General features: G+C 40.3%; 1 protein-coding gene across 2 annotated transcripts in view; it reads left to right on the top strand.

Annotated features, from left to right (window-relative positions):
• Window positions 1-15,569, top strand: part of SMG6 (SMG6 nonsense mediated mRNA decay factor) — a 230,381-nt gene that overhangs the window by 117,835 nt on the left and 96,977 nt on the right. For both annotated transcript variants that reach the window (XM_081218995.1, XM_081218996.1), the window contains exon 13: window positions 1,917-2,118. In XM_081218995.1, coding sequence (XP_081075121.1) covers window positions 1,917-2,118 — 202 coding nt within the window. The remainder of the gene's footprint in view (window positions 1-1,916; window positions 2,119-15,569) is intronic.

Raw genomic sequence — 15,569 nt, 5'->3', positions numbered from 1 at the left:
AAGTTCTGTTTATTCTACAGCTGGTAGCCTGAATGCTGCGTTTCCCATTACATCACAAAGGGGCTCAGGCAGATCTCTGCACTAAAACGTGTTGCAACTGTTTATTTTTTTCCATATTTAAACATTTCTGACAGCCAAACTCAGCCGAGCCAAAAGATGGAGCTTTGTGAATGAGCCTGGTTGTCGGTGTCTGTGCAGAGAGAGGCTTTAGAAAACTCTTGTCCCTCCGGTGATTCTTCCCAAACATGTTCTTTTTCCTGGGCAAAGCCTGCGAGGCGAGTTACTTGTGCAGTACATGTGTGTTGATTATGTGCCGTTGTATGATTAATGGAGCTGTGTTCCGCCTGGTTCCCAGGACACTCTTGAAAACAAGATGTTTCATTTCATTGCCTTTTCCTAGTGCAGTGATTACAGTAAATAAACCAGTGCAGCCTCCTTCCACCTGGAGCCAGTCAAGGAGTCCCCACACCTCTACCCCACTTTCTCCCCCAGCATCACCTTCAGTGCCATGTCCCTTGAATGCCCTCTCCTCTGCCATCTCCCAGAGGCTCCCAGTCTCCAGGAGAAACACATTGCTTAGGTCTGAGGCCCCTCCCTAGCAGATTTGGCTCATGCGCAGTTACTCCTCTGGGAAGATTCCAGGATGTAGCTCGCTCTTACAGCTCTCTTTGCTTCTTGCCTCTTGCCGCTCCACCTCTTGAGCCTAATTGTAAAGCTTTTCTTTGTTCTTCTATGCAGCTCACTCCTTTTAGAGTACAGCTTAGCATCCATAGGGCACTCCCTGTTCCAGAGTCCCTGGTTAAGGTAGTCTTCTGGAAAAGGAAACCAAGTCTTGTACAGCCCAGGGCCTATAGATTTGGCAAGCCCTGGATCTGACTACAGTTTGGCTATTTGAGCTGCGTCCTGTGCAGGCAAAAAAGAAAGCTCTTAAGGATCGTTAGCACCCATCAAAGCAGGGATATGAACCACGGTAGATCTTTGGCAAATGATGGTGACAGAGAAATGAACCTTCTTTTTCTAATTCTGCCCTGGAGTTTGAAATGGGGAGAGCTAGACTTTGCATTTTCAAGATTTCTTAGGTTCAGCCAGGACTTGGTGATGTGCAGTTAGGAATGAGCAGCCATCCCAGTTTGCCCAGGACTGAGGGGTTTCTGGTGACATGGGACTTTGGGTGCTAAAATTGGGACAAATCCCAGGCAAACCAGAACAGTTGGTCACCCTATATCTAACCTTCCACAGGTGAGGGAGAGGAGGGGGAGAGGGATGGCCAAGACAGCACTGATACTGGTTTGTCGGCTGAAATGCATGGGAAGCTTTACCCTCCTGGGAAGATCTTGGCAGGCCAGGAATGTGGCTTTTGGTGGGTATGTTTGATTGTTTTCCTACTTATATGTAGGAAGAGACTTCTAAAGCATTGTAGGGGACTGGGGTGGGAGGTAATAACCACATGACTCTTTGCCTGGTGTGACTGGCCCCTCTGGCTGTGTGGGAGGAGGGGAGATTGGCACTGTGTTGCTGTCTGTGTGGCATATACTTGGCTGGACAGGAGTAGGGGAATTCTGGGAGCTGCCTCAGGCACTGGTTGTCTTGAGTGTTTGAGTAAGTGTCTCAGGCACACTGTCTGGAAAGGTGACAGGACCTGCATTAGGCAACTGATTCTCTTAAATTCTTTTTCCTTTCTGGTTAGGATTAAAAACTCCCTCTAATCAACTTCAACTTTGCATAGATGGACACACACACACCAGATTACTGCCACGGGCGCAATTTTGTATCCTAGCGTTTTGGGTTAGATTTCCTGGCAGATGCCAGCCGTAGACAGCAAGTGCCACGAGTACCTCCCTGCCCACAACTGCTTAGAATACTTTAACTGGTCCCTCTTTAGAGCTGCTCTTCTTTTCTTACCTTCTTTCTCACAGGGTTGCTGTGGATGTCTGGTCGATGCTGGCTGATTTCTGTAACATACTGACTGCAGTGAATCAGTCTGAGGTGCCACTGTACAAGGACCCGGACGATGACCTCACCCTCCTTATCCTGGAAGAGGATCGGCTTCTCTCGGGCTTTGTACCCTTGCTGGCTGCCCCTCAGGACCCGTGCTACGTGGAGAAAACCTCGGATAAGGTCAGCCCCAGGCCAAACATCCCTCCCCATTCACCCCTCCTCTTAATTCTCCAGACCTTTTTATTCTTGGGAAGTTTTCTGTGCAAACGGAACATGATTAAGTCATTGAGAAGGGTGTTAAGGGAAAATATCGACCTTTTAGCCGCTGACATCCAGCTCTGCGTCCTGAAAAAAAAAAGCCCTCTCGACTTCCTTTGGTGTGTGTGTGCGCTCACTGGCATGTTGTATATACGATCATTTCCTCACTTGTTTAAATAGTGCAGCTTGTGTTGGCAGTGCTCTCACTCAGCTCCAAATGGTTTGCATCATGCTTAAAGCACCCTCCTTCCTCCCCCCTTTCATCCTTCCCCCCAGCCACAAAACTCTGCACTAGGAAAACAGCCAGGGCTTTTTCCCTTCTCTAAGGAGGAGAGTGATAAATAGGTGACTAGAGAGAAGCAGACACCATGTGTTAACTTACAAAAAAAGCTTTTAGGAGTATGAAGCATTCCCCGCTGCCTGGTTTCTATTTTTCTTCCTCCGAGGACTGTGTTTTAACCTGAACTTTTTCCTTGTCTTGTCTGTTTATAGAAAACAAAGCCCATTGCCTGTTGCCCTGGTGGGGACTGTGGAACTCGTAGTCTCTGCTTAACAGTTGGGTCTGTGGCCAGGTGTGGAGAGTCGAGCAGTCCATTCTGCTTCACATTCCTGTGTAGCGGTTGCTAGGCTGGGGAAGCCGTGCCCACAGACCCTGGGAGCAGGGTCTCCTGTGCTGAGCAGGGGAACTCAGTGACTGACCCCTCTGTGGAGTTGGTAGCACCACGTCCCCTAGAGGAGAGCCTTTAGGTGGAGAGTCCACAAGTGGCTTCTCAGAAGGAAGTCTTTTGACCTAGATGAAGTAGGTATAGAGGTGTAGGTAGTTGTTTTTTGGTTTTTGTTTTTTTTCATGTCAGATAGTAAAAACTAAATTCTAAGCATAAACTACAAATATGAGAGATTTTATGTTGAATATAAAATTTTTTTAACTCATTCTTAGTGAAAAAAGAATATATGTTCCTTGTAGACAAGTAAAAAGAAGAAAAACGTATCCACAATCCCTCTACCAACTGGTAACACAACTGTTATTTTTGCTAATTATATACAATCATATTTAACTTATGGTATAAACACACACTTCTTTTTAAACAAAAAAACTGGGGGTCATATTATACATGTTATTTATAGTTTGCTTTTCGCATGTAGTATCTTTTAATGTATTCTTATTTGGAATCTTTTTTGATGATCACTTAGTATTCTTTTCTGTGCCAAGATTTCTTTAACCAGTCTTTGCTTTATTGAACCAAGGGACTGTCCTGAATTTTTGAACTACTATAAACAGCTGATTCCTTATAGCAGAATTTTTTTCATATATTCCCTATGGTTACATTTCTATACGTAGATAAGGGTTCTAGACATTGACATATCAAAAACTCATACTCTTTGGGTACATTTAATGGCTAATATCGGGAATGTGAAAACCTTTGTCTCTCAAGAGGAGTACTCATTTTATGCTTTTCCAATGAAAAGTTGGAATAAAATCCTGCTCTTCTAGTCTCAGAAGGGAATAACAATGGGGAGTTGTAGTGTGTGAGGCAGAGGACAGCTAACAAAGTTCAGACTTTGTGGAAGATGTTCAGTTAGAAGAGTTGGAAGAGAAATTGGGTAGCCATGGCTTGGGCCAGGGGAATCCTAGTACGTACTGTTTTTCTGTGATCACAGGGTGGTCTTGACTCTGGAAGGTGCTTTTGGGAGTTGGCAATTGGGTCAGCTGTCTTTCAGTGCAGAACAAGGAAGGAGTCCTGTCCAGCTTTAGACTTGCTAAGCCCTGTTTTCTCATCAGCTCTCCCAGCTTTGGTGTTAGCATATGATACATGTGTATGGTACAGTATATGGTAAATACAATATATGACCTGGCAAGAAGAACACAGAGCCAGTGGTCCATGCCCTCAGCCTGTGGTCGTGAATCACAGGCTGCCCGGGGCAGTCACAGCTCATTGAGACTAAGGTGGGTCTCCACTTCAAGGACTGTGAAATAGGTGTGCCCAACACAACATCTCCCCCAAACCTGGTCTTTCTTCAGTCTTCCCATCTCGGTAAATGGCAGCTTTGACTTTGGGGGTGCTCATGTCAAAATTCTTGGGGTTATCCTTCGCTCCTCTCTTCTTCTCACACCTCCATAACTAATCCATCAGCAATCCAAGTCTTCCTTACCCTCAAGATAAACGCAAATGCAACTCTTTCTTACCACTACACCCTAGTTCGATTCAACAAAATGCCTTCTGACTGGTTTCTCTTATACCTCCCTCCTCCTACCCTCCAGTCTGTTTTCAACACAGCCACTGGAATGATCTTTTTAAAACATCAATAAGATCATGTCACTTCTTTGTTCACGCTCTGATCCAGCTCCTGCTGCTTTCCTTGTGCCCAGTATGCCCTAGTCACATAGGCGTCCTTGCTGTTCCTCAGACAAGCCACACACTTGTGCCTCAGGGTCTTTGTACTTGCTTTCCTCTTAACCTGGAACACCCCGTCCCCAGATACCTGTGTGGCACTCTCAATGGCCTTCTCAATGCCACCTTGTTGGAGAGGTCTTCCCTGGCTACCCTATATAAGATGTTACATGCCGTCCTTTTCCTTTTTCTCTGCTTTATTCTCCATGGCAGAGAAAAATAACATCTCTTGAATATCTAGCATGTATCAGTCCCAGGAAGAGGTAATTCTGTCCAGTATTTCATTAAGTCCTCACAATATGCCTGCCAAGTAGGTATTCGTGCCTTCATTTTATAAAAGAGACAACTGAGGCTCAAGAGAGGAGTGAAGAATGATAGAAACATAGGAAACATATCCATGGTTGACCTGGAAGATTAGTATGGATGTGTCCAGAGGGACTTTTTAGGAACTCTTGACCTTTTAGGTATCTGAAGAAGATAGACATCTTCTCCAGCTTCTAGTGTTCACTATTAAGAAATGTAAAGTATCTCAAGGACTTTGTAGCAGCAACATGAGCAGTTTCACTGCTGGTGGAGATTAGTCACATGTTCGGTCTAGCCTGGGTACTCACTCAACAGGCATTCACTGAGCGGCCTATATTACACACCTGCACACACAAGAGAAATCCAGACATACAAGGCAAACACCCTCCTAGTTTGGGAGACAACTTACGGCATATACAAAGATGTGAGAAGGAACCTAAGTTAATTTGAACCTATAGAAGGAACTCTTGAAATTTTGTAGAGTTGGTAGTTTCCCAATGAAGGCATTGCTCAAGGAGCACTGATTTGGCATTAACCTATCACTGTATTTCCCAAGCATGTTCCATGAAACTCTAGTTTTATAGGTTCTTAATAGGTGGAAAAAAAGAGTTTCACAATCATGTAAGTTAGGGTAACACAATATTAGACAGAATCCATTACTGAAAGACTTCTTGGAGTTTTAATGTGGAGTACATTGCGAGGGGGATACGCTTTGCTATCTTTCCCAACCTTGCTTCACCCTTGATCTTTCTGATTTACTGAACATCTTACAGGATTAATATTCTGCCTGGAAGAAACAAACCATAGTAGAAAACCCAGGTATGGGATGAGTAAGAGGTGAGAAAACAGGTTGCTGTTGGGATTATCCAAAAGTAAGATAAAGAGTACAGATTAAGGTAAAAGCAATAGAGTGGAGCTGGTTACATTTAGAGAGAAACATCACAGATGCTGAAAATTAGAGCCAACTAGGAGAAAGTGATCTTAGGTTCGTTGAGTGGCTGCTCGGCACCTAAATTCAGAGGTTAAGTAGCTTATCCAAGGTTATGTAGCTAAGTGAGGAAGTACAGGATTAGAATCCTTGTCTGTATGACTTCAGAACATCATGTTCTTATGAATGGTTTGACATCTAGGATTTGCTTCAAAATAATGTGGGGAGGAAGGTGGACAGGAGTGTAGATGGGAAAAAAAAGGCCAAATATTGATCATTATTAAATCTGAATAATGGGTACATGGAGTTTATTATAGTAGTCTACTTTTGTATATATATGAAATTTTCCATAAGAACAAGTTTTAAAGGAATAAATAAATAAAACTCCATGTCCTTTCTGCTGCATTATACTGAATAAGCATAAGTGATTGAAAAAGTAATCAAACCATAATAATAATAAAGGTTTTTCAGTCAATAATCATGTTCCAGGCACCGTGCTAAGCTCTTTACACATATTTCCTCATTGAAACCCCAGTAGCCCTATAGGCAGATAGGAGAAGTGATAAAAAGTAAACTGTTTTAGGAGAAAGATGTTAAGTTCATGTTATATGTTAGTCAATATCAAAAAAGCTTAATTGTCATCTTCAAAATAAATGCATGTGGGGCTCCCCTGGTGGCGCAGTGGTTGAGAGTCCGCCTGCCGATGCAGGGGACACGGGTTCGTGCCCCGGTCTAGGAGGATCCCACATGCCGCGGAGCGGCTGGGCCCGTGAGCCATGGCCACTGAGCCTGCATGTCCAGAGCCTGTGCTCCGCAACGGGAGAGGCCACAACAGTGAGAGGCCCGCGTACGGCAAAAAAAAAAAAAAAAAAAATGCATGTGATTGTATAGCTATAGGTGGTACTGAACAAGGATTTATTTAGTGACAGGCTGTGTCTTTCCTTAGGCTCTAAAGGTCTAGCCATTTAATGATAAGCAAAACGTTGATGTCATAAATAGATGTAAGCAATCCTCATTCTAGCATCCCCAGGAAGATTAATCCGTGTGATCTTCTTTGTCTTCCTTCCCATATTATCTCATCAAGAACTAAGTGAAGAACTTTCCAACAAGCTAATGCCGGGGCCACCCTTTGGCTTGATTAGGGAATAAATTACAGGTCATATTATATGGTGATGTTATAAGTCTCACGATCACATCCCATTCATTCTTACAGTAACCTTTGCTTTCTATCTGGATGTAGGATCCCAGGAAGCTTTGTCATTAATAAAATATGTAATTGAGGTTAAAGATGAGGTTTAAATTGTCCAACTTTTTTTTTTTTAATTTTATTTTTGGCTGCGTTGGGTCTTCGTTGCTGTGCGCGGGCTTTCTCTAGTTGCGGCAAGAGGGGGCTACTCTTCGTTGCGGTGCACGGGCTTCTCACTGCAGTGGCTTCTCTTGTTGTGGAGCACGGGCTCTAGGGGCGTGGGCTTCAGTAGTTGTGGCTCACGGGCTCTAGAGCGCACGCTCAGTAGTTGTGGCGCATGGGCTTAGTTGCTTCGCGGCATGTGGGATCTTCCCAAACCAGGGTTCGAACCCACGTCCCCTGCATTGGCAGGAGGATTCTTAACCACTGCACCTAAATTGTTCAACTTTTGAAACTATTGGCTTGTCTGTTTGTTAAATGATATTTTTGGCATGTTTGTTTTGCACATAATTACCCCCAAATATTTTAAATAGAAAATATAGAAAAGCACAAGAAAATAAAAATCACCTACAAACTACCACCTAAAATTAACTGGTGTTAAGGTTTCATATATGTCCTTTCAGTCTTTCCCCTGCCCCCATGCTTATATGTGTGTACTTATTCTTTTCCTTTCATAAAATTGGGACCATACAGTATATGCTTTGTTCTTATTTTATGTTTTTTAAACACCCTTGTTTTTATACACACATACACATACGTATATATACATACATACATATACATATATACATAGATACATGTATAGTTTGGGGGGAAATGTTGCCTTTGTTTTTTGGTGGTCTGGAAAATATTAATTTTAAGTGCTACCAGTGACTAATTTTTTGAAAAACATACATAATCTTCTATTCTCAAAGTATCAACATCAAGAGTGAAAGGGGAAAAAAAAAAACAGTTGACTATCCCATATTTAAGATGTGAAAATTAGGACTGTTTACAATATGTATTTTCTTTTTCACACAGTTGCATTTTGTTTCTAAATTTACAATAGTTATTTAGAATTAATTTTATAGTAAGTGTTTTCAGTGTCCAGTTTTCACCATTTTTGTCTTTTTATTCTGTGGCTTTCCCATTCTTATGTTCTTTACTTTGATTCATCTGTTATTCAGATGCAACATTGTAGAATTTTTGTCAGCAAAGATAACATGGAGGCTTTTTAAAAATGAAGGTGATTTTTGTGAAATACAGTAGTAATATACATACTCAAGCAAAAGGGTCAAACAATTCAAAAAAATATATAGTCAAAGTCACCCTCTAGGGATAACCACTGTTAACAATTTGATATTTATCTTTTTAGACCACTTCTATGCCCATTGAAGCATATTTATAAACATATATACATATATGATCAAAATGATAGTGCGATATACATTCTCTTCCTTACTTTGTTCTTTTCGTTAAACAGTATATTGAGGACATTCTTCATGACTACTTTTTGAACACTTGTGTTTTGAAAGTGTTCTTATTTTGCCCTTGCACATGAATGGCAACTTAGCTTAGGTCAACTTCTTTCCCCTTTAAAACAATAGCTATTATTCCATTGCATTAATGGTTAGGAAAAATTGGAGAAAAGTCTGGTTTTTCTTCCTTTATAGGTAAACTTTTTTTTTTTTTTTCATACAGCATGGGTAACTTACAACTCTTTAAATCTTGAATTCCAAATTGAGGATTTGTTTAGTACTGGGCTCTGTACTTTAATTTTTCATGGCACATAATGAGCTCTTTAAATAAGCAGATGCAATTCTATCTTTAGATCAGAAAAGTTTTCATCTCCCATGTCTTTGATTACTAATGTTGTGTTTGTTCTTTTCTTCAGTAATTTCTTTTCTCCTAACATGTATGTTAGATCTCTGTTCTTCGTCCTGTACCTATTTTTCTGTCATCATTTTAATCCCTTTTTGCTTTGCCTCTGCAATCTCGGAAGGTTTCTCAAGTTTTTCCTGTCTTTAATTGGTTCAGATTTTTATAGTGCTGATTCTACTCTTTACTGCTTCTAATTCAGTTCTTAAGTCCGCTGTTGCATTATTCGTTGCCTTACGTTTTTTCCCTATCTTATCCTGTAATGTTTATATTTTTGCCTGCCTTTTACCAAGGTCTCCTTTATCTGTTTTGTTTTGTCATTTATTTTTTAGCATACTTCACAGAATCTATGATTTTAAAAATCCAATTGTAAGAGTAAAGCAGATACTGTCTCCGTCAGCTAACATTTTTCCCCCAAGTATTCTCTATTTCTCTCTCTCTTTGCATGCTCTGTTCCCTTTTTTATCTTGCAGACTCTTTTCATAGGCCCCCACTTGTATTTCTACAGTCTGATTCTGGCCTTTTATATTTCTTTGAACAGAGAAAGGTTTACTCCGTTCTGATATTTTCTCCACAACAGGTTAGGTAGATTCTCACTGGATGCCTTCTTTACCTACAAATATCATTTAGAATCCCCTTCTCAAGTCAAAAACTGGTTGATACATGTTTGTATTACCAAGTCACCACCCTGAAGCGGCTGGGGCGGAGGCCAGGTGGTGTGCATTCTCAACATATGAACTTATTTTCTACATTTTCTTTCCTGTATATAATGGAGCTACTGTACCAGAATGAGTATCCCATGTCCAGTTTCTGTTTCACATAGATGATATAGCAATTTCTGACCTCCTTCCTGGAGCTGTGGTCTACCATGTCAAGAAGAAATTCCACCCTCCGGCCACTTCCCACTTACATTTATTTGGGCCTCTCTGAACTGTTGATTGTGATTGGTACTGATTTGTAGCAGTGAAGTCTTCCAAGCGGTGTTCTGCATCTGCCCCCATACCCTCACATTTTGTGGTAGGCAGAATAATGCCCTCCCCTAAAGATGGTCCACATCTTATTCCCCAAAATCTGTTAAATAAGTTACGTTACAAGGCAAAAGGGCCTTTGCAGATGTGTTTAAGTTAAGGATATTGAGATGGGAAGATGACCCCAGATTATCCAGGTGGTTTAACGTAATCACGAAGGTCCTTGCAAGGAGGCAGGAGTGTCAGGGTCAGAAGAGGGAAATGTGGTGATGGAACCAGAAGTCACAGAGAGAGAGAGAGATTTGGAAATAGTACGCTGCTGGCCTTGAAGGTGGAGGAAGGGACCATGAGCCAAGGAATGCCAGGTGGCCTCTAGACACTAGAAAAGGCAAGGAAACAGATTTTCCCATGGAGCCTCCAGAAAGAGCACAGCCCTGCCAACATCTTGAGTTTAGGACTTCTGATCTCTCAGACTGTAGAATAATAAATTGTTTTGTTTTAAGTCATTAAATTTGTGGTATTTTGTTACAGCAGCAGTAGGAAACTAATTGACCCCTCCAAACTGGAGAATTTTGCCAGGCTCTTCATGGTTTCTTCTCTTGCTGCTTTCTTTTTCTTTTTTAACCTTTTTCACTATGAAATATACGTATGGAAATATGTAAAACAAAAAGACTCATCACAAAGTGAGCAACTGTATTACCACCAAGCATGTCAAGAAATAGAGATAAGGGTGATTAATTACCAGTTTCATTCAGTTTATGTTGAAGGTTCTAACCAGTACAGTAAGATAAGATAAAGTACTAAAAAGACGATTGGAAAGGGAAAAAAATAAAGCTATCTTTAATTGCAAATAATGTGATTCATACGTAGAAAATAAGGATAAATTATTCAGATTAATAAGTGAGTTTAGCAAAGTTGCTGGATATAAAGTCAGTATACAAAAATCAATTCCACATCTACATACTAACATCAAGCAAAATGAAAATTTTTTTTCTTTTCAGTTGCTCTCTTAGGAAGGGAAGCTGTGAATTGGCTCTTAATGACCTGTTTCCAGCTATCCTCTATCCATCTGGCAGTAATTCTTTATGGTTTATGGCAGATGGATGGCATTTTCCCATTTAATAGCTATTGACTGCTATGCGTCAGGAGCTATTCTAGATTCCGTGGCCCTTGCTGTGAACACAGTAGACAAAGGAGGCATCATGGGGAGTGGGGGATATACTCTGTGTATTCAGTTTGGTCACTTCAGTTGGGATTTTGGAAGTAGAGTTATTTAACTCAGAAATGTATGCTTTTTAAGTTTTTTTTTACTATAAAAGTCTTTCTTTGTATTACAAAATAGATGTTCATTTAAAGAAATATTAGAAAAATCAATATTAGCAATAAGGAAAATGAAAGATTCCTTGATCTTTCTATCTTCTATCCTGGCTGGATAGAAGGATGGACAGATAGATATATGCAAAGTTTTTTGCTTTTTAACAGAAATAGAATAAAACTGTATATACTGTTTTGTAATCTACCTTGTTCACTTAGCAATAAATATATCCTGAATATATTTCCATGTTCACTCACAGTGTGAATTTTAATGGCTGCATTATATTAACATGTATGGGCATACCATAATATTTTTAGTTCTTAATCATTAGGCATTTTAGAAAGTTACTGACTCTTCACTTTTATAAATGATGCCATCTCAGGCAATCTTTACATATCTCTTTTATCAGTTCGTAAGGCAGATTTTTGAGTGGAATTACTAGGTCAAAGAGGGTATGCAGATTTTTAAGCCTTTTGATAGATAATGCCAAATTGCCCTCCCAAAAAAGTTATATAGCTGTTTAAACTGCAGAATATCGTATCTGTTATCTAGCATCCTCACTAATCATGAATAGTTTGACTTTTTTGTAACTTTGCCAAAGATGGGCAAAAACTGGCATCTCATTGTTTTGATTTTCATACTTTGATTACTAATAAGGTTGATTTTTTTTAAGTACTATGCTTACTAATTATATGTATTGGTGTCACAGTTTATAAATTACCTTATGTTCTTTGCCTGTTTTACCATTAGAATGCTTATCCATTTTTTTCTTAATGATTTGTAAAAGCTTTTTATGAATAACTTTTGAACTTTCTTTGGTTACCCTTGTACAAGAGGTGTTTTATTTTTATACTGAATGAGATAAGAACTTTTGGAAACTTGGAAGGGAGAACACTGTATTTTTTAGGCAGTAAGACATGTGCGTTGCTTTGTCGCACCATGCTGGATAAGATCTTTTGTTTTCAACTTCTGAATTAGTTTCTCCTTCTTGCACTTCCCTCTCTCTCAGTCTGTAGATATCTAAGGAAAAATTGTTTCCAGCCAGATATTTAGAAATGAACTATAAGCTATATTTATTTCCTTCTCTATTTTGCCTGTTTAATCAAAGGAGCCTTTGATATTGGTATAAACTTAGTAAAAGTTATACAGTGTTTTGAAAAGTCTTCTGGTTTTATATCTCAAAAAATAGTCTTTTTTTTTTCTTTTCTTTTCTTTTTGCCTCTTCCCACTTTAGGTGCAAAAATACTGTGATGGGCCACTTTGTTTGATGACTCACTTCACCAGTGGCCCTTTGGCACTGATCGTTTGTATTGTGCATTTCTGTCTACTCATTGTTGCCCTCCCTAACCTTTTTTGTGTGCTGTCTCTCACCTCTTTACTAATTGTATATAAACCTTATAGAATTGCTAATTACCACTTCCATTTACTTCAGTCCCTTCAGATTATATCAGTTACTGCCTAATTTATAAATCTAATTCCCCAAATGGACACTGTTGACTCAGTTATCTTTAGGCCCATGCTATTATGGATTGTTCAACCACTAGGTGTTTTTTTGTTTTTTTTGTTTTTTTTTTTGCGGTATGTGGGCCTCTCACTGTTGTGGCCTCTCCCTCTGCGGAGCACAGGCTCAGGACGCGCAGGCTCAGCGGCCATGGCTCACGGGCCCAGCCGCTCCGCGGCACGTGGGATCCCCCCAGACCAGGGCACGAACCCGTGCCCCCTGTATTGGCAGGCGGACTCTCAACCACTGCTCCACCAGGGAAGCCCAGGTGTTCTTTTTATTCTAGGGTATTGGTTCTCACACTTAGCATTCATCAAAACCACCTGGAGGGCTTGTTAAACTTGCTCGGCCCCATCCCCAAGAGTTTCTAATTAGTTAGGAGAAGGAGAGACTGAAAAATTGGATTTCTAATAGGTTCCCAGGTGATGCCAATGGTCTGGGTTTCACACTCCAAGAACTACTGTGTTTTAGGAATTTGGTGGCTGTTGGTGGCCATTAGGCAACGATTTTGGTCGAGGTAAAAATAATATCTCTGGTATAAGTAGGCCTCCTAATTCTATCTTTAACTCTGGAATGTAGAGCATATTACCTGACAGTTTATATACTTTGCCTCCATGTTGCCATATAGCTTTCTGAGGTCTTCAGAAGTTATATTCACAATGCTAGAAATACATTTATCCTGAATATGTATGAAAAGTCACATGTCTGGCTCTCCTTTCCCAAGAGGACCCAGAGCAAAACAGCTGACTTTTAGTGAGTGCTTATCACGTGCTAGGCACTGGATTATTTTGGTTTGTCTTTTGTTTGTTTCTTAATTGAAGTATAGTTGATTTACAATGTAGTGTTAGATTCTGGTGGCTAGGCACTGTTTTAATGCTTTATATTATTTCATTTAAATTTCACAAAAGCCCTATGGGACTTAGGCTATTAGGAAGAACTTGCCCAGGCTGACACAGCTAAGAATGAACGAATCAAATCCAAGTCTAGGGCACACACACTTTTTTTAAATTTTATTTATTTATTTATGCTTGCATTGGGTCTTCGTTGCTGCCTGTGGGCTTTTTTCTAGGCTTTATGGCATGTGGGATCTTCCCGGACCCTTGACCCCTGCATTAGCAGGTGGATTCTTAACCACTGTGCCACCAGGGAAGCCCCTAGAGCACACACTCTTAATTGAATATAAGTACAGTAGTAGAGTGGTTGAACAAACACACTGCCCAGTGCATACGTCCCGTTCTCTTCTCAACTTTGATAGTTCTGTTTTCACTGGGAGCTTGATTTCTCACCAGGAGCTTGGGAACTATTGATCTGGTTTAGGGAGATCATCTGATCTCCCATAATAGTTCCTGAGGATGAACAAAGAAGTAAAAGTTCATATGAGGGGAATGGGTGCTCAGATTGAATTTTCCTGCTGCTTTCTCTTTGGGTTGGATGGTCTTCAAATCTTTGAATGCCTTGGGTCCAAAGATACCTGAGTGTCTAGAATATGAGTCTTTGAAAAGACAACTTGATTTATTTTTTGGCAAACCCTTGAGACTGCTCTAAGAGGCACTGAATATATGCACTGGATGAGCTACACTGTTTTGGAAGTGTATTCATTCAAGGGCAAAAAAAATCTAAGAGTAGGGGCTTCCCTGGTGGTGCAGTGCTTGAGAATCCGCCTGCCAATTCAGGGGACACGGGTTCGAGCCCTGGTCCAGGAAGATCCCACATGCCACGGAGCAACTAAGCCCATGCGCCACAACTACTGAGCCCACATGCTGCAACTACTGAAGCCCATGCGCCTAGAGCCCCTGCTCTGCAACAAGAGAAGCCACTGCAATGAGAAGCCCATGCGCCACGACGAAGAGTAGCCTCCTCTCACCGCAACTAGAGAAAGCCCGCGCACAGCAACGAAGACCCAACACAGCCAAAAAAAAAAAAAAAAAAAAAATCTAAGAGTAGTGGTAGTGCAACCTCTAAGGACCAGAAGATCAAGACAGTGCCCTGGATTCCAAGCTCTGCAGGCAGGATTGCTTACAGATGAACAGTGACTCTTAGAGTTGGCTGATGGGGATAACACACGCATAAAAACCTGAAAGTCAGCGATGTAAGTATGCCTACCTATCTACATACATCCACAGAAGTGATCTTTGGCTCAAGACTTAATAAATGTGGGCCATAATGAAAAATTGAAATTGAAATTGATAAAGGAAAGATGTATGATACTTAGAGAAAATCCTTGATATTGACATAAACTTCTGCCTCAGAACTTCCTTCCCGCCCTTTTTAATTTTCTTTACTAATGTAGTCCCTCATATCTGTAAAATAATATGTATTTTTACTTCATAATTTTAGATATGTGAAAAAAATAATTTTATTTAAAGTTCATACCTTCACTTTTATTAATCAATTTATTGATTTGTAACCTACCTACAGTGAAATCATACATTTGAATGCACAGATGTATGTATGCACCTGTGTAAGGACCACCCCAATCAAGATACAAAATACTTCCATCTCCCCCACATATTCCCAAATGCCTCTTTGCAGTTAATCTCCCTCATCCACTCCCAACCCCAGGCAACCAGGCATCTGTTTATTCTCATTATAGATTAGTTTTATATGTTCTAGAATTTCATATAAGTGGAATCATACATTTATGTTTTGTTCTTCCACTCAGCATAATTTCTATGAGATTGATCCATGTTGTTGTGTTTTTCCAGCAGTTCATTACCTTTTATTAATGTATTCCATTGTATGGATATATCTCAGTCTGTTTATGCACCCACTTGATCATGGCCATTTGGGTTGTTTTTATCTTTTAGGTGTTATGAATAAGGATGCTGTAAACATTAATATACAGTCTTTTGTGGACAAATTTTTTCATTTCTTTGGGGTAAATTGCTAGAAATAGAATTTTCAGTCATACAATAATTACATGTC

This window comes from Mesoplodon bidens, assembly GCF_964165515.1.
Source record: "Mesoplodon bidens genome assembly, chromosome: 19".
Lineage (NCBI taxonomy): Eukaryota > Metazoa > Chordata > Mammalia > Artiodactyla > Ziphiidae > Mesoplodon > Mesoplodon bidens.
This window is presented reverse-complemented; position numbering and strand designations above follow the sequence as displayed.